General features: G+C 33.0%; 1 protein-coding gene across 3 annotated transcripts in view; it reads left to right on the forward strand.

The window, feature by feature from the left end:
- Window positions 1-20689, forward strand: part of LOC126882373 (protein CLEC16A homolog) — a 103672-nt gene that overhangs the window by 16893 nt on the left and 66090 nt on the right. For all 3 annotated transcript variants that reach the window (XM_050647282.1, XM_050647284.1, XM_050647278.1), the window contains 2 exons: window positions 5429-5577; window positions 14269-14498. In XM_050647282.1, coding sequence (XP_050503239.1) covers window positions 5429-5577; window positions 14269-14498 — 379 coding nt within the window. The remainder of the gene's footprint in view (window positions 1-5428; window positions 5578-14268; window positions 14499-20689) is intronic.

Genomic DNA, 20689 nt, shown 5'->3' on the forward strand with positions numbered 1-20689 from the left:
GTACCTAAAACCCCCGGGAGAACGTAGTACCAATATGTGGCTCTTATGCTAATTAACGTGAGACTTTTTTGATGAAACTACATATTGACTCGTTGAAGTTAATCGAAGGAATGAATTTAAAGTCACATCTTGCCTGGTTGAGTTGACTCTAGTGAATGAATTTAAATGTATGTTCTCTCTTGTTGGCAACATGAATTGGGTCATAGCCAACACCACCAAAAGAACAAAGGTTTTTACTTAGTCAGCTAAATTAATGTCCATTGGTAAAATATTGTTTATGAATTGCAACAATGAAACAAATTAAATAGCCCGCACATGTTTAAATATGATAACAAATTATTTCATGTGATCTACGGGGTGATAAAAATATACTGCTTAATATCGGATATGAATTATGAATATTTGATATTGAACAGGTACGCAGTACTATTAGAGAGTTGCGGAGGCGACTCGACTCGTCGCGGACTAGTCTAGCTCAAATTCTTTACGTTGTTTTTAATGTTTATGAACGCATTTGGAAGTCGCAGACGCGACGAGGACTTGATTCAATTTTTAATGAGAATCAGTCGTCCACTGTCTTGTCCGCGATGAGTCGCGTCCGCGACTCTCTAATGCATTTATGCCTTTATACTAACTTAGCAAATTCTGGTTTTCTGTTTGTTTCATAATCAGTTACAATTAACTATGTTTGCTATATATTTTATATACAAGAGAATTACATAAACGGTAGTATGTATTAACCTTTTTTTATTTATTAAAGAAAAAATTGAAATTATCACATAATTTTAGAAAAATACTAATATTTTGTAAGCCATCCTTGGTTTAAGAAGTGTAGCCACTCTCCTTTTTTTTGTCTCCACTTTACTTACAGTCCGTTTTTAGCATAGGAACAGTAAGTAAAATTTTTTGACCAATATTGTTGCTATATTGTACCTAGGAGCACTCTCCTAGGCATGCTATTTATGCATCTTGTTGCTATTTCTTTTAAATGACCATTATGGTTCCAATGAAAAATTGTCCTCTATCAGCTGAACCTTATTTGGTATTACTTGTTCAGCAAATTTCCTTTTAAGGCACTCGCAGACATTTTCAATGGGGTTCATGTTTGGTGTTGCTGGGCCATGGTGATAGAGGAATTTCTTATCCCCTTCAAAAAACTTTTAGTTATATAAAAAGGTCTATCCTCCATAAAGACCAGGCGGCTATTACCAAACCATTTATTCGTTTCTGGAACCAATTTTCTCCATTGCAAGACTCTTTTATACCATTTATTCATTTGTGGAACCAATCTTTTTCATTGCAAGACTCTTTTATACGGGTCCTGTTCCTGTTACATGATTCCTTGTACCACTTATAAATGTCCCATTCCTTTGCTACTTATTACAGATCAGATCATTACTGAGGTGGAATGTTTAATTGTTTTTATTCCACATCCTGTCTCATATTTTTCTCCCGACATCTTCCGACAAAGGACCCCGCAGAAACCTTATGGGAAATGGCTCTCTGTCAAATGCTCTGAAACTTTGGGTTCTGAGCCTAAAAATCAGCTTGGGTTCTGAGACCAGCTCCAAAAAATCATGTTTTTAAGATATAAGCCTCTGAAGTTATACCATTGATTAATAATCAATGGTTTGGTGGGTGCTTTATAATCAATGGTTATACTTATACAGTGATAACGTTTGAGTTGGAATAAATTCATTTTCTTGAGAATGGGCGACTCTGGAGATAAATCCCGAATCAGGTCGATTTTTATTTTTAAATTATAAATGTATAAACATTTTCAATTTCTTTGCAACCTGAAAATGCAGCAGCATTATACTCTACTTAAATCGGAGACTGTAGGAAGAGTCTATATCGGTTTCGGGGCTTTTTTGCCCCATCATCAGTAGTACCAGTAGGTAAATCAAAATCAATAAAGCTAAGACAAAAATAATGGTGGTCGACAGATTTGACACTATTCAACTGACTAACATATTACAGGAATACCAGATAGTAAACACCTTTGTCTATCTCGGGTCTAGTATAACTAACGATGGTAACTGTGAAGCAGAAGTCCGGAGACGTATTGGTATGGCAAAAAATGCAATGAGTCGCCTAACTAAAGTTTGGAAACACAGATCCATCTCTCAAAATATCAAGATGAGACTGGTGAATGCCCTTGTATTCTCAATATTTCTATACGGAGCAGAGACTTGGACTCTTCGCGCATGTGAGCGCCAAAAAATTGATGCCTTTGAGATGTGGTGCTGGAGAAGAATATTAAAAAGAGGCTGTCCACAATATGTCTGCAACGAATTCTGCAATTCTCTGGTCACGTGGTTCGCAGAGGTGACGACAGTTTGAAGAGATTAATTGTTTCTGGAAACGTTCCGGGGAGAAGATCAAGGGGACGATCACCAACTAGATGATCTGACCAAATAAAGCATTCAGCTGGAAACTCATTCTGCGAAGCTCTTAGAGCAGCTGAAGATAGAGACCAATGGAGAAACATTGTTAGGAATATTGGAAGAAATCACGATCCTCAGTAATGGGGAAACGACAGGAGAGAGAGAGAGAGAGAGAGAGAGAGAGAGAGAGAGAGAGAGAGATCAGTAGTCCCATATCCTCTTCTCTCCGATTCAACCAGGTACCTCGATCTGTGCCTTCCCAGATTGTAAAGAAAGAAATGTCACGGATGTCGTAGCGACATCTCACTATTTTAAATTATAATTTTTTGCCATATATATTATACTAGTGACGTCATCCATCTGGGCGTGATGACGTAATCGATTATTTTTTTAAATGAGAATAGGGGTCGTGTGATAGCTCATTCGAAAGGTTTTTCAATTATCTATTCACTAATATAAACATTAACATAATTATTTATACAGGGTGCCCAAAAAAATATTTTTTATTAAATTAATTGAGACAAAAAGAAGAATGTATATAATTTATTTAATTCGAAATACATTTTTGTTGTCCGAAAACAGGAAAAAATGTTTACTTGATAAATAAATATTGTTTTTCGCTTTAAATTCAGCCAAAGACCCGATACAGCCACAACACAAAGACTACTGGAAACGGCAGACATGAGAGTACTGAGAAGAATTACAGGAAATACACTGAGAGATCGAAAGAGGAGTGAAGATATCAGAAGACAATGTAACGTACAGTATATAAACGAATGGACACTAAATAGAAAAAGAGAATGGAACAACCACATAACCAGAATGGGGAGACACGTGTGGTCAAAATAGCAAGAGACAAATCACCAATCGGTAGAAGAAGTATCGGCCGACCGCGCAAAAGATGGAGTTACAACCTTCCATAGAGGTATCAACCCGCCAATGAACAAGCAGAATGGCTTATAAAGAGGAAGAAGAAGAAGAAGAAGAAAAAAAAGATCCTTTCAGGCTACACCACACAATGTTTTCAGAATAAAAATTCCATCATCAGTGCTGCTTACAGGTATTCGCCGTGTGCAAGTACTTGGAGGGGATACAAGAAACGATCGTGCGCGAATAGCGGAAAAATCTTGCAACTTTCTTAAATAATTCATTGTCAATTGAAATTGTCAAATTTACGTATATTTCATATCTACTGTCAATGAAGAAGAAAAATTATATGTTGCTCCACAATATTGATATGATATGCAATTATTATATAAAAGTAAATTTAATATTTTGCTTGTAATAGTGCATTTTAATAATTAATTTTATTTACTACATACAATTGTTTACCTTTTAATAAGATAACCTTAATATTACTTTTTCTTCTCATAATTTTTTTGGGCTAAGGTCTTGACAATTGCCCAGTAACCAGGACCAATATGATTGGTCAATATAATTAAAAGTGCGAAAAATGTTGCCGAGCTATGAAACCAGTTGTCGCTTTTCCGAACTTGCACGGTCCCAATACACAAAATTCAACTGTGATGATCGATCTCAGGCATAGAGACCAGAAACTTTTCAATTTCTAATTTATCTAAGCCACCTTAAACCGTCGGTTCAATCTATGTAGGTAGTCGTTGAAAATGACCTGAGCCAGAAGGTTATTCAAATGGAAAATGCACAATAAGTCGATTGGCTGAGGTATGACCGCTTATAACAGCTAACAGCTTAAAAAAACTGCCATAGTTTTTCCTCTTTAATTAATTATTTTTTATACTAATATTAACATTAATTATCCCCTAATAGCCAATTTTTGTATGTTTTCCTTCTTTTTTTCTCCTCTGGCTCTTTTCCTAATTTCGTCTTCAACTTATGACACAAATGCTTTACTGTTTGACTAGAAAAAAAAAGTAGAATTCGATATTCAGCAATGATATCTAATAACAAACTTCCCCAAAAGCTGAAAGAGGAATTTAGACTATCTGGTTTAAAAAAATATTTTTTTTTGCTTTTCCTGCGACTATTATTAATACAGTATGCGGCAAAATAAACCGTACTGAAATTCGTATGCCTCAAATTTGTATGTGTCATGTGCCGAAACGTATTAAGTGGTTTCTGAACATTGTTATACCGTTTGTGAATATCATGTTAATGTTAGTTACTTCAGAATGGTTCTCAGTTTTGCAGAAAAAAATTTTATGGTGGAGTACTATTTTCGGTAATACGGAAAAAGTCATGAAAACGGTCTAAGCTTAAAATCAACAATTGTTTTAGCAGGACGGGACAACCTGTCACACTGCCAGGGAGTCTCTTCGAATACTGTGCGATCATTTTGGGAGTTGCCACTCACCAAAACTAACGCCACCAGATGCGTACATATGGGGAATGCTGAAGGAGTCAGACAGATACATCGTCTACCATTTCGGAATTACGGACTAGAATTAAAGAGATTTTTTTGTGCCAGAGGCATTGGTGGATCTAGAAATTTGCCTTGGGAGGGGAAATTTGCCTTAGGGGGAACTTCCAATGAAAAACCAACCAAAAAACCATAAAAAAGATAAACTCAGACTACATAAAAGACATAAATATTAACTTATAGGTATAAAGTTTCATTAATTTTATTAACTAGGGTGTTTATTGGATTGAATTTGTCTTTTGATGGTTTCGGTTTGATGTGAGCTAATATATTTTTATGTTTGAACAATTTTTTTTCTTTAATTTCGAACTTTGTTACGGGGGAAACTTCCTCATTTTGCCACTCCGTAGATCCGCCACTGGCCAGAAGTCATCTTTAACATCTGTTTTATCGGGAACGCGCGTCGTCATGAATAATGTTTGCGAGGCTATATCATGTATTATAGCTATATAAATAATCATAAACATTTCAATATTCATTTCAGTACTGCTTATTTTGCCGCATACTGTATATGATCGTGTTGAATATAATTGTAGTATTCTTCCTAGAGAAGAAAGTAAAGCTGCTACAGATGCACAACTTTTGAATATATAATTTTTTAATGTTTGTAATCATATATTAGTTTTTGTTTTTCCTGTTTTAGATTACTTATTATCAAACAACCATGTGAATTCCATAATTGTACACAAGTTTGATTTTTCGGATGAAGAGGTTATGGCCTATTACATATCGTTTTTAAAGACACTAAGTTTAAAACTAAATGCCCACACTATTCATTTCTTCTACAATGAGGTAAGATAACTTATTTTCTAACTATTCCTTATAGACTAAGAGCCGCTATAGGTGAAACTTCTTAATCATTTTAGGCACGATGGGACCCTATAACTTAAATAGTAGAACCTAAAAGAAAACGTTTAAACACTGTGCCGTCACTTTTCAGTGGCACATGCGTCGACAGTGGCCCATCAAACTTTCCACTTATGAACGGGATAAATAAATTACCCTTACTAACAGAATTGAATTTTTTCTATTTTTTTAAGTGCTATGTGATTAACACATCAGATTCAGCGTAATTTTAACCCACCACCTCCTTCCCCCTGCCCTCACGATCAAAAACTTCATTTTTCGTTTTTTTTTTCGCATAGCTGAGGCTTTTATAAAACATGTCTATTTTTTATAGACTCGTAGATAGAGTGTACATAACCTCAAAAAAATAAAAGAAAAATTTTTTTTCAAAAAAGCGTATAACTTTTTTTTTGGGGAATAGCTGCAGGTCTAATTTTTTCTTAATCTTGTGTGTTTTATCAAACACTATATTTCTTAATTTTTTTCAGATTTTTCCGTAAGTCTCGCCCCCTTCAAAAATCCGAAAAACTGTTTTTTGGGGGGTTTTTGGGGATTTTCTCTATTTTATAGACTTTATAATATATCAAATAAATTTCGTTTTTGTAGGTTATATGTAACTTGAAGTAACTGAGTCCTTTAGAATATTTAAAAATGAGAGAAACACGTTCAAAACCCCCTTAAAAAACAGTTTTTTTGATTTTTGAAGGTGACCAGCGTTACAGAAAAATCTGAAAAAAATTAGAAATATAGTGTTTGATAACATACACAAGAATAAGAAAAAATTAGATCTGCAGCTATCCCCAAAAAAAAGTTATATACTTTTTTCCAAAAAAAAAAAATTTTAAATTTTTGTTGAGGTTATGTACACTCAACCTACAGGTCTATAAAAAATAGACGTGTTTTTTAAAACTATGCGCTTGAATTTTTTGAAATTTTAAAATTGATTGCATCCCACCAAAAAAAAATAAAATCGAAAAATAAAGTTTTTGATGGTGAGGGCAGGGAGAAGGGGGTGGTGGGTTAAAATTACGATGAATCTTATATCTTAATCACATAGAACTTAAAAAAATGAAAATAATTGAATTCTGGTAATGAGGGAGGGTATTTTTTAATTTATGTATCCCGTCCATAAGTGAAAAGTTTGATGCGCCACTGTCGACGCATGTGCCACTGAAAAGTGACGGCACAGTGTTCAAACGTTTTCTTTTAGGTTCTACTATTTAAGTTATAGGGTCCCATCGTGCCTAAAATGATTAAGAAATTTCACCTATAGCGGCTCTTAGTCTATTACTATAAATAAAGGCACACAAATATAAAATCAGAACAGATTCAATTATAGGACTAGTGTAGTATTACAATGATTTATTTATTTATAAGGCTCAACAGACCTTGAATGCCCAGGCCTAAAAAATTTACATTTTACATGACAATTACTATTTAAATTTTGTTTTAATAATATTTTTTTCTATTTATTTAATTGCAAACTTACAATCTACTCCACACTAACATTTAGAGTAATAAGTAAATAAAGTTGAATGGGTTGCATATGCGAGTTCATTTTAAACGAAGTAAAAGACAGACGTACTCTCAATCATTTAATTGTGTACTTCCGACGACCGGTTTCGCTCTCTATAGGTTGCAGAGCATCTTCAGGTCAACGGTTAAAAGTAAACTAAATGATGCCGTTTGTAACGGCATCATTTAGTTTACTTGTAACCGTTGACCTGAAGCAGTGGCGGCTGGTCAGAGGAGGCAAGGGAGGCTTAGCCTCCCCATAAATTTTTGAAGTTATACTGCTTTAGGCGCGATTGAGATTGAGGGTGAATTTATATTGATCTGCGCGCATGCGCACACCGACAGTTTGGTATTAGTCTTTATACGGGCTCTGATTGGGTGTTGAAATGATCTGTCAATAATTGTTCAATATGGAGGTTATCGGTAAACAAAAATGTTGTATAATATATTAGTTTTTATTGTTGTGAGGACAGAAATAAAATCAAATTTATAATTATAGTGACTTTTTAAATAGTTTTGAAAAGCCACAGGTACGTAATTCTAAATGTTTCAGTTGTATTCCAATAAAAAATTATCTTCATACCTATTTGGAAAATGTAAAAAAAATAATGTACTTACCTAGTACTTGCTATGCTATACCCCTAGTAGGCAATGCTTTAATTTACATAATCTGATTACGAACAAACTTTCTACAAATTTTCATCCAATGTATCGTTTTCTTACTCTATATATTGTTGTATTTTAATTCGACAAAAATCAAACTAATAAAAATTCATATAAACAAAATGTCAAAAAGTTGTTCAGTTTGTGTATATTCCCACATGACGTATACGCGAAGGTGGTGCAGTTTGAAATCGCTTCAACTCTCGTACGGCGGGATACACGGGAAGTAGGTTCAAGCCCAATGCAAGTTATATCATTTTTTTTATTTTTTTTTATAGATTTTATGATTGTAAGTATATTATTATATAATTTTTTTCAGAAAATACGTATTTAATTAAAATTTTTGGCAACAATTATTGTTCAGAAATCATTTGTGACATTTTTCAATGTGTTTGTGTGTGTTTTATTTTATTTTTTTAATTTTTGGTATTGTTTTAATAAAAATTTTTGGAAAGTAGTAGAGAAACTGTTTAAAGTATATAGATTTCGTTGAAATCATATAATAGAAGTATAACTTCTTACGTGCGTACAAAGTACACACATTCTTTTTTTTACACATGCTACACTGTTCTGTTTACTTTGCTATTTTGCTTCGCGTTAGAGATATCGGAAAAAGGTATTTGAACAAGTTGTTCCAAATAATGTTCTAACCCCACATAACAAATTTCATCACAACATTCGCACTTTTAGTTTTTTCATTATTTGTAGTCACGATCCTAAAACTGGAGCCGGAAAATCTCACTTGCTTATGCTCCGCGCAGCCCAGCAGCGTTTACTGAGACCCGGTCTCCTTAGAGCTGCATTATAGTTTAACGCAGACGCTGCCCGGAGATTGGGCAAGGGCGGCTGATCGGCCAGCAGCCTCCACTGCAATTTTAGGATCCTGACTAGAAATAATAAAAAAACTAAAAGTGCGAATTTTGTGATGAAATTTGGTATGTGGTATCAGAATAATATTTGGAACAACTTGTTCAAATAACTTTTTCCGATATCTGTAATGCAAAGCAAAATATCGGTAATTTACCGTGTTTTGGATTCGCAGAAGGCCGCTTTTAGAATTAAAAAATTTCAGTTGAGTATCTTAAAAAATGTGAACCTTCAACCTGTATGGACTGCAAAAAGTTCAAATTTTGAAATGCATATCTACTTATAGAGATAGAATTGTTAACAAATAAACGACACAAACTTTGGTAATATACTTTTACAATTTGACGAACTATTTTTAAAATGATATGATATTATGAAATTATGAATTATGATATTATAAAATGTAAATAAAAAATAGTCAAGATGGGGCCTTAAATTAGATTTTTTGGCGGATTTTTTTTGCTAGTGCAAAGTCTAGATATTTTACAGTTAGGTATAGCCTCCCCTATTGTAAAAATCACGAGCCGCCACTGAACTGAAGATACTCTGCGTATTAAAGAGAGCGAAACCGGTCGTCGGGAGTTAACAATAAATTATTGCGAGTACGTCTATCTTTTACTTCATTTAATAAGTAAATAGTTTATATTTTGTAATATGCATGTGCCGGGTACCATTCAGTAACGGCTCTCCGTACAGTTACTCAAGAACGTCTTCTGGCCAGATTCGATTCTATCTTCTCGAATAGAATAGGTTTCTTATGAACAGATTGTCATGATCTGATGTTCGTTCTTTGTATTTATCCAGTCTAGACGATATTTCATCTTTTATTAATGGGATTTTTAGATCGCTATGTAAGGTTAGATTTGTTACATACCAAGGTGCTCCAGATATCAAACGAAGTGGCTTGGACTGAAATGACTGTAATACTTTGGTATTTGATTCTTTGGTACATCCCCAAAGCTCAATCCCATATGCCCAAATTGGCTTTAGTATATATTTGTAGATGGTCAGTTTGTTTTCAAATGATGGTTTGGACTTTCTATTGAGTAGCCAGTATATATTTTTAATTTTCAGATTAAGTTGGCTTGTTTTTGCTTTTATGTATGTCTTTCATGTCAGTTTCTCATCCAAGTGGAGTCCAAGATATTTTACCACAGTTTTTACGGGGATGGGGTTGTTATTTATGGTAACTTGAGGTGGCCTACTTCTTCTTGTAGTAAATGTTATTTGGGAGAATTTATCGGTATTAACACTTATTTTCCATTTATGTAGCCATCTAGAAAGGCTATCCGGGTGGTATTGCAGCTTCTCAGATGCTCTCGTCGGGTCCATGTCTGAGGTTATTATTGCAATATCATCTGCAAATGTAGCCGTTATAATATTGTCGGTTTGTGGGAGGTCTGTAGTAAAAATGAGATACAGGAAAGGGCTAATTACGTTACCCTGAGGAACTTCCGATTTTATAGGTTTATAACTTGATAGATCATCATCTATTTTCACTTGTAAGTATCTATTAAATACGCTTTTAAGATAATGTAAAATCGATCAGGCAAGACAGTTTTTACTTTATAAAGTAGTCCATCGTGCCATACTCTACCGAATGCTTGTTGTACATCTAAAAACACCGAAGCACAGTATTATCTTCCTTCTAAACTAAAACTAAACTAAATTCGATGGCACTGCTGTATTGTTGAATGTTTCCTTCTAAATCCAAATTGACGATCCGGTATAATCTCGTTTAGAGGCACCGTTTCTTCTATTCTTTTAAGTAAGGGTATTTTAAATGTTTTTGACATTAGAGGTAACAAACTGATGGGCCGATATGAGTTGGTTTCGGTTAGCGGCTTACCTGATTTGACGACCATGATGACTTGTGCCATTTTCCATTGAATGGGGTAGTATATGCTTTTTCTCATGAGGATCTTTCAATGCGTCACAGTTTTTCGATTTCCTTCTAACGCATTAAATTGTATGTGACAGAAAAAAACGCACGTCGGTGATTACATTTCGTCGGTGACATTTATAACATTTATTCTAGTTGTCAATAGATAGCACTATAATCGAAAAAAAATTATTTACTAATTATACAGGGTGTCCAGAAACTCTACCGACAAACGAAGACAGGAGATTCCTCAGATAATTTTAAGATAATTTAGCCCAATTCACCTAGTCCGAAAATGCTTCCCAAGGGAGCTAGAGCTCTTTGAAGATGACGGCATGTAATTAGTTTTTCTTAAATACCTCCAGAATGCTTCTATTTAGAAAAACGAAAATTTGTATACATATTTATTTTCCAGAAATGAATCGATTCCATCCATTGCAAATTTCTAGTACCGGTCATAGGCGTCCGTTTTGGGTAGGGCAACGGTTATTTTATCGCATAACTTTTTTGTCTTCAACTTTTAAGCATTTTTGATACTGTATTATTAAATTGTGAGGCATTCTAGTACTAAAAGGTACTCTTACTTTAAGTCGGTAGGATACACTGTTTTCTAGAAAAATCGATTTGAAAGTTTTTAGTTTTGGGAATTTGAAAAAAACTTGAAAAAAATTTAAAAAAAAACGATGTATTTTACCAACTTAAAGCAAGAGTAACTTTTAGTACTCGAATATCTCATAATTGAATAATCTAGTGTCAAAAATACTTAAAAATTGAAGACAATAAAGTTATGCTATAAAATAACTGTTGACCTACCCAAAACGGACGCCTATGACCGGTACTAGAAATTCGCCATTATTGAAATCGATTAATCTTTGGAATATAAATAAATGTACCAGTTTTCATCTTTCTAAATGGTTTTTTTTAATCTTTTTTTTTTTTAAATTCAAGGAACGAAAAATTTTCAAATCGATTTTTCTAGAAAACGGTGTATCCTATCGACTTAAAGTAAGAGTACCTTTTAGTACTAGAATACCTCACAATTTAATAATTCAGAGTCAAAAATGCTTAAAAATTAAAGACAAAAAAGTTAGGCGATAAAATAACCGTTGCCCTACCCAAAACGGACGCCTATGACCGGTACTAGAAATTCGCAATGGATGGAATCGAATCATTTCTGGAAAGTAAATAGGCATACCAATTTTCGTTTTTCTAACTAGAAGCGATCTGGAGGTATTTAAGAAAAACTAATTACATGACGCCATCTTCAAAGAGCTCTAGCTCCCTTAGCAAGCATTTTCGGACCAGGTGAATTGGGTTAAATTGTCTTAAAATTATCTGAGGAATCTCCTGTCTTCGTTTGTCGGTAGAGTTTCTGGACACCCTGTATAATATATCTACGAAAATAATCTGTACAATTTATAAGACTATACAAATCAAAGAAAATACCATTTTATAAATGCAATAAACAGAATTGATTTGTTTTTATGCCAAATTGCAAATAAAATGTGGCAACTGTCAGATTTAACTAAAATGTCATGTTAGAATGAATGTCATAAATGTGTATTATCACGGACTTACCTTTTTTTCTATCATTTGTGACGCACTGAAAAATGCTCATGAAAAGAAGCATAGTAGTATCCAATCCTTAGTATACTGTATACTATTGTATATGGTAGTGCTTTTAGCAGTAGTGCACTACTGCTTTTCGTGGCAAGTTCTTCAAAATATCTCCTACTATTTAATCGTGTCGAGGTGCCTTACGTGGGTTTAATAATTTTATTTCTTGTAGTACTTGTGTGGGGAGAAGGGTTTTATAGGACTCGATACTTGGTAGTGAGCATTTAAGAAGTATTCGACGTCATGGTCAGTATTGTTTTGTTGGACGATGGTACTGAAAACATCTGTTAGGTATTCTGCGAGGACTTCAGATTTTTCAGGGTTATATTGTACCCATGTTGTATCAGTTTTTCTTATGTGAGGGATGCTTATGTTTGGTCGTTTAAATTTTTTTGTTGCTTTCCATAATGAGTGATCGTCTGGGGATAACTGCGTAATATATGAGTGGAAGCTCTCGTTTTTTACCTGTTGTAGCTCTCTCGTTAGCCTGTGAGTTAACTTATTTGGCCCACAGATTGGTACGCCCTCCTATCTTTTCTGCAGAAACCACCTGAAAACTGCTTCATCGAGTTGTTGAAGAGTCGATTCTTTCAACGTCTAAGACTGATAAGTGTATGACATTTTGTAGCTTCACTTTGTTTTTATTGATATATTATTTTATTATATACTTGTCAACTTCAGAGATTCGTGGAAATGATTCCTCTAGTTTTTGTTCAGTCGTTAAATTATTTCTCTTGAATTTAACACTGGTGGTTGTCATTTTGAAAACAAAAACAAACATGTTAAGAATATAGCAGAGTAGCGACTCTTCTCTAGAGCGTCGAGTGATTTACTTCTTCTTCTTCTTTAAGTGCCATCTTCGCGACGGAGGTCGGCAATCATCATAGCTATTCGGACTTAAGATACGGTTGCTCTGAAAAGTTCATTTAATGTAGGTACATCCGTACCATTCTCTCAGGTTGCGCAACCACGATATTCTGCGTTTCCCTATGCTTCTTTTTCCTTGAATCTTTCCCTGCATAATCAATTGGAGCAAGTTGTATCTCTCTCCACGGGTAATATGTCCGAGATATTCAAATTTTCTTGTTTTGATTTTATTTAAGACTTCCATTTCTTTATTCATCTTTCTCAGAACCTCTTTGTTTGTGACGTGTTCTGTCCACGTTATTTTCAGAATTCTTCTGTACACCTACAGCTCGAATGATTCTATTTTTTTTTCATTGATGCCGCATTCAAGGTCCAAGTTTCCATTCCATAAAACAAAGTCGAGAAAACGTAGCACCTAGCCAACCTAACTCTTAGCTCCAACTTCAAATCTCTTGTGCGGAGCACTTTTCTCGTTTTGTTAAAATTTGCTGTAGCCTTTTTTCTATTCTGATTTTGATTTCCTGGAAGTAATCACCTGTGGAGTTGATCATTGTTCCAATATACATTATGCATATTGGTCGACTCGTTCGACATTGGATCCATTTATACAGAGATTCTAGTTATTTCTTTGAGTTTTCGATATTCTCATAAATTTTGTCTTCTTGACGTTCATTATTAGACCAAATTCTTGTTAAAACTCCGTTATCTGGTCACCAGCCTCTGAAGATCCCCAATATTTTCGGCTAATATGACAGTTCAAAACGGCAAACAGGTGTATGTTCTCAAAAAACTTTTGATAGTGTGTAAAAAATTTTTTTTTTGTTTTTTTTTTCAAAAAGTTTTTCTCAAAAAACTTTTTGATAGTGTGTAAAAAAAAAATTTTTACACACTATCAGAAGTTTTTTGAGAACGTACACCTGTTTGCCGTTTTGACCTATTTAGAAGTGTGTACAAGTCTTGCAGTCTTTTCCAGTTTAATATGACAGTGTCATCTGCATATCTAATGTTGTTAATGGGGACTCCATTTGCCTTTATTCCAGCTGTTTTACCAAGACCTTTTTTTGATTTACGGTGATGCATAAAACCTCAAAAGTGCAATTTGAATAGTAGCACGGATAATCTGCAGCCCGGGTAATCCGCGCACGGATAATCCTAAATTCTACTATATTTAAACATATTGATTTTTCTATTTTGTTACACCAGATATATTTTTTTATAATTTCTAGCATACCAATGATTTCCCACTGTACACAGAGGCTATCAAATTTTTTAACCATCCAGAATCTATGGTAAGGATAGCAGTGAGGACTCTAACTTTAAATGTATACAAAGTTGAAGATGTCAGTATGTTGGCATTTATTAGGGATAGAACAGCTGCACCCTATTTCTCAAATATAGTATGGTTCATTGGTAAACACATTCAAGAATTGGATTCTTGTGTTAGAAATGATGCAGAGTAAGTATTGGGTGTGACTGGCATGTATGTAGTTATACATGAATAATTATAGTAGACTCGAAATTTGTCTGGATAATTTAAACCGATAACAAAATTCAGTTTGGCAACATTGTGTGAAGAACGAGTAGTATTTTCGGATGTCAACAAGACCGTATTATGCTTTAAAATTCTAAATTACGTAAATTATTTTCTTACAATGTTATTTCATTTAAAATAAAAAAAAGTTAGGATTTTAATGGCATAGGCGCAAAATTTCGCGCCAGTGTGTTTTAAATGCATTCACTATTATCGAATCCTGAGAAAATTAATAAGTATTTTTGAAAAATTTAAACTCAGAATGATGAAACATTATTACCGAGGGCCGAAAGTCCCTTAGAATAACCAAAAAGTTTCTTTTGAATGAGATATTTGAAATAAAAAATCACATTAAATTTTCTTTTTTTTTCACCCCTGTAAGTTATTGAAATAATAATAATAATAATAATAATAATAGCTTTATTGCCCAACAGTTTCCCATTTACAGGACAATGATAAAAATATTACATAATTTATAACACCTATAGGTAAGATTTAAGCAGTAGTACCAAAAAAATAACATTAATAATACAAGTTAGACTAAAATTAATATAAATTCAAACCGAAAAAGAAAATAAATTAATAAAAAAAATAAAATAAAAAATTAGTGCTTATTTCAGACACTCAATAGCTACTTTTATAAAGTTCCTTTGAGAACATGAAAAAATGTCACAATGCTTACCAATAACATTAAAATTTCTACACATTACATTAATAGGAGCCTTACATAGAATATTTGTACGAGCTCTTGTACACCTAAATAATACATTTGTTCTTAAATTTGACCTTGGAATATTAAAATTAATGTTTTGTAATATTGAAATACAATCAATTGCATTATTAACAAGTTTGTACAAAAAAATTAAAGATGCAACTTTTCTTCTTAATTCTAAACTACACATACTAAAACGATCACACAAGTAATTATTATCTATACCTCTAGCCGGATAAAGACCATTTACTTTAAACATTAAAAATTTTAGAAATTTTCTCTGAACGCTTTCAATTGCAATGTTATGACAATCATAGAAAGGACTCCATACAATACTGGCATATTCAAGTTTAGAGCGGACATAAGTATAATATAGCAATGTTAATGACTTTATATTATTAAATGACTTACAATTGCGAATTAAAAACCCATAAGCCTTCAACGCTTCAGAAACTTTAACACACATATGTTCCACAAAAGTGAGTTTTGTGTCAAAAATTACACCCAAATCCTTAACCGTGTTCTGCCTTTCTAATATTCTATCGTGACAACTATAGTTAAATACAAATAAACTTGATTTCCTAGAAAAAGTGACTACTTTACATTTTTTTGTGTTAAGTTGTAATTTGTTGCTGTTGCACCAATTTTCCAATATTTCTATATTCTGCTGAAGTTGGTTACAATCATCCAGCTCCCTAATAGTAGAAAATATTTTCAAATCGTCAGCAAAGCCCAATCTTTCGCATGAAATATTTTCAAGAAGGTCATTAATAAATAGTAGAAAGAGCAATGGACCGAGATTGGAACCTTGAGGCACACCAGACGCAGCAAGATATTTTTCTGAGACATAACCATTATATGCTACAAACTGCATCCTTCCCTGAAGATACGATTTTAACAATAAAAGAGCACCGTCAGTAAAACCAAATGTTGAAAGCTTGCTAAGTAATACTTCATGATCAATTCTGTCAAAAGCCTTCGAAAAATCGGTATATATAACATCAACTTGGCCATTATCGTCAATAACTTCAGAAAGATATTGGGTAAAATAAACCAAGTTGGTTACAGTTGATCTTTTATTAACAAAACCATGCTGATGAGATGAAATATAAAGTTGAACAGAAGATAAGATCCTATTATATAATACGATTTCGAAAACCTTTGAAAAATTAGATAAAATAGAGACAGCTCTATAGTTTTCTATTTCTGACTTCACCCCAGCCTTAAATATCGGACACACCCTTGCTTCCTTCCATAGTTCTGGATACTTCATTTGTTGTATAGATAAGTTTATAATCTTGGTTAAAGGTATGACAAATGCACCAGCGCAATCTTTAATAAGAAACGAGGGAATCTTGTCAGGGCCTGATGTCATCTTATCTTTTAACTTTCTGATAGCAGCATTTATTTCATCCTCTGTAACCGATTGAAAATTAATTGATGTCATATATGGGTTTATTGGATAATTGCAACCACCTTCTTCATCAGAAACTAAATAAACACTACTGAAAAATTCCGCAAAAGCATTCACTATGGCTTGCGGATCTTTGTAATCACTTCCCTCAAAACTCATGTTTCCAGGAATTCGTGATGATTTATTTCTAGAGTGAATGTAAGACCAGAACTTAGTTTTGTCTTGAGAAATATTTGTTTGAATATCCTCCAAGTAATTGTCATATGCCACCTTGACCTGATATTTTATTAGTCGTCGTAATCTTTTAAACTCAATAAAATCGGAATGAATCTTAGATTTTTTATATTTGCGTCGGAATTTAACTTTTAGTTTTATGTTTTTTATAATCTCGGAATCAAACCAAGGTGGATATTTATGAGCATGATTTTTGTAAACCGGAATATGCTTATCAAAAATGTCATAAATTTTATTATAAAAAGTTTGTACAGCAATATCTACTTCGTCGCAGCATTCGATAAAACTCCAATCACTCTGTAGGATACTTGAATATAAGTTAACAAAATCTGCATTCCTAAAATTATAAGCTTTATCAAGTGAATTTGGAATAAACGTTACTTCTTTAGAAAATATGTTATTAAAATTTATTAGTAGAGCCGGATGATGATCATCCTCAGCTACAAGAGGCAAATCATCGTGAGACACAGTACATTTTATATTGGATGCTATCAAATCAAGTATTCGTTCAAGTGTATTTTTTATATCATTATATTGATCCAAGTTATTAGTATTAAATAAATTTAAAATTGCTGCAGTTTTTCTATCCGATATGTTATTCTCAATAAATTTAGGCGCATTAAAATCTCCCAAAATAATCACAAAATTATCATTCAAATAATCAAGTTGCTCTAAAGATTCAAAGAAAAATTCAAAATCTAATAAACTTAACTTATCAGGAATATATAATACCATTACATAAAAAACGATATACCTTATCCTGCATTTAATAACTAACATATCAATTAATGGAAACTGAAGATCAAATGGTGAAGTATCCATTACCTCGGACTTTATAAAAAATTTTATTGCAAGCAAAATGCCACCGCCTTTTGTTTTATCCACTAAATCAAATTTACGATCTTTTCGATGTACATCGTAATCATCAGTAAATAATTCATTACTGGATACTTCCTCATTTAACCAAGTTTCACTTATAGCAATTATATCAAATTCAGAAACACTAACAGCAGACAAAAAAGTCTTCAATTTACTGTTCAATCCACGCACATTTTGATAGTAGCATAATAAATCTTCTTTACAAGTTGAAAAGCTGTTGGGATTGTTCAGTTTAAATTTTGGACTATTTTTGGCACACCATTAATATACTTTATTCGGAAGTTTTGTTGGCCGTCCGAATTTTTTACAATAAGTTCCTCTTTTAATTTTTTATAATGTGTAATTTGACGCGGAGTGCGATCACTCGCAACAGAAACATTTTTATAATTTCCATTCCTAAGAACTTTTGAATTGCGAATTAATTTTAATACTTGATTTTCATCGCGTAAAACTACTTTGATCGGTCGAGTTCTTCCATCAGAAAATCGATCAACCCTAAATAGCCTCAGATTTGAAATATCAAATTGCGGATCTAAGAGATTAATAATTTTATTAACCTCCAGCTTATCATTAGCGACTTCACCCTGTTGACTGTGATCTGGAACTCCAAAGATGACCAAATTTTTCTTGCGTCTATTTCTGTCGTTAAGTTCCTCGATGACTTCTTCTAAATCCACCTGCTGTGTACTAGGTTGTATTTTCACATTTTCAGCTTTCAACTCTTGAATATCATTTTGAAGTGATATAATTAATTTTTTCAAATCGCTTATTTGATTGCCAATTACTCTACAACTTGAACAAGACCAATTATATCCTTTATCAGGATCACTCAGGACACGGAGTTCCTCTGATGTTATGTTAACACAAGCATGTCGATAATGTCTATTGCAGACCGAACATTGAATCATTAAGTTGGTTTTAAACGATTTATTACAACACACACAAATTTTTGAAGGCATGGTGTAATAAGAATAAAACAATAAATGAAAAAAGAGTAATACACTAGCACGCCACTGGAACCAGCGAAAAAAATCCAAGTTGATTCTGTATATAAACAGTAGTTCTTTTTTGGTGATTATGTTTTAATTACACGACCAACGCAAAAAAATGCATTTAATTGTTTCACTAAATTGTCGATTAATAGTCTTTGATGGCAATAATTCAAATAAAACTTAATAAGTAAATACCTTATTTCCAGCAAAAATCAATTAAAAAGCACGGGAGCACCAATTTAACGTGTGTACACTTCTAAAGCTAAACTACTACGTTCTACGTATTTCTAAAATGAAATAAACATTATAGAAGTTTTCAGGGACTTTCGGCCCTCGGTAATATGCAATCTTTCATTCTGCATTTAAATTTTTCAAAAATACTTATTAGTTTTCTCAGGATTCGAAAAAAATGAATGCATTTAAAACACATTGGTGCGAAATTTTGCGCCTACGCTCTTAAATAGAAAGACATTGTGTGAAGAACAAGTAGTATTCTCGGATGTCAATAAGACCGTATTATGCTGTAAAATTTTAAATTACGTATTATTTTCTTAAAATGATATTTCATTTAAAATAAAAAAAATACGATTTTAATGGCATAGGCGCAAAATTTCGCGTCAGTGTGTTTTAAATGCATTCTCTTTTTTTGAATCCTGAGAAAACTAATAAGTATTTTGAAAAATTTAAACGTAGAATGAAACATTATTACCGAGGGCCGAAAATCCCTTAGAATAACCAAAAAGTTTCTTTTGAATGAGATATTTGAAATAAAAAATCACACTAAATTTTCTCTTTATTTTTCACCCCTGTAACTTATTGAAATAAACATAAAAGTTTTCAGTGACTTTTGGCCCTCGGTAATATGCAATCTTTCATTCTGCGTTTAAATTTTTCAAAAATACTTTTAGTTTTCTCAGGATTCGAAAAAAAAAATGAATGCATCGGAAACACAGTGGTGCGAAATTTTACGCCTACGCTCTTAAATAGAAAACCATGTATAGCACATTTTCCCTGTTATATTAAAATTGAACAATCTGGAAAGTCCTATAAGTATCGAATATAAAAATATATTAAACCTAGTATAAATACCGCAGTAAACAAAAATATATTTCTAATTACTTACAACTCCATTCATACTCACTGTCACACAGTTATAATTAAATTTGTTATTGTTGGTAAATATTTAGCTTATTCATTTTCCACCCCCATTACGTGTTCAATGATATTTTTTCAACTTCTCGCTGTAATGTTTTTTCTTCTTCTGTAATTAATTGCAGAACAGCCGATGAAAATTTAAGAGCAACATTTTTTCTTCTTGTATTTTTTTTAATTGCGCCCATATTCGCAGTGGCGGATCTAGACATTTGCCTTGGGAGGGGAAATTCGCCTTAAATGAAACATCAACCAAAAGACATAAAAAAGATGAGCCCAAACTATATAAAAGACATAAATAACTGATATGCTCCAAGTTCCCTTAATTTTCCTAACATAGCCTGTTTATTGAGTTAAATTTGTCTGTCCGTGGTTTAAGTTTCATGTCAGCTAATACATTTGATTCTTCAATTTTTTTCTTTGATTTTGGACCTTGTTAGGGGGGAAATTTTGCCTTTTTCCCTCCCCGTAGATCCGCCACTGCCATATTGATTCGTTTGGATTCAGTATACAAAAATAAAGAGGTAGTCTTAAACACGTTATGTTCATTTTTGAGACCACAGTCATCAACAACATATTTCTGTTAAAATTGGTAACTTTGTCTCTTCAGAATACAAATCTTCCTCATATAGAAATTTTTGGATTTTTGGGAGAAGGTTTTTTTTCAAAACAAGACTCAAAAAGATCACTGTCCAAATCATCGTACTAGTCCAATGACGTATCTTTCATTTTT

This window comes from Diabrotica virgifera, chromosome 1, assembly GCF_917563875.1.
Source record: "Diabrotica virgifera virgifera chromosome 1, PGI_DIABVI_V3a".
NCBI classification, from domain to species: domain Eukaryota; kingdom Metazoa; phylum Arthropoda; class Insecta; order Coleoptera; family Chrysomelidae; genus Diabrotica; species Diabrotica virgifera.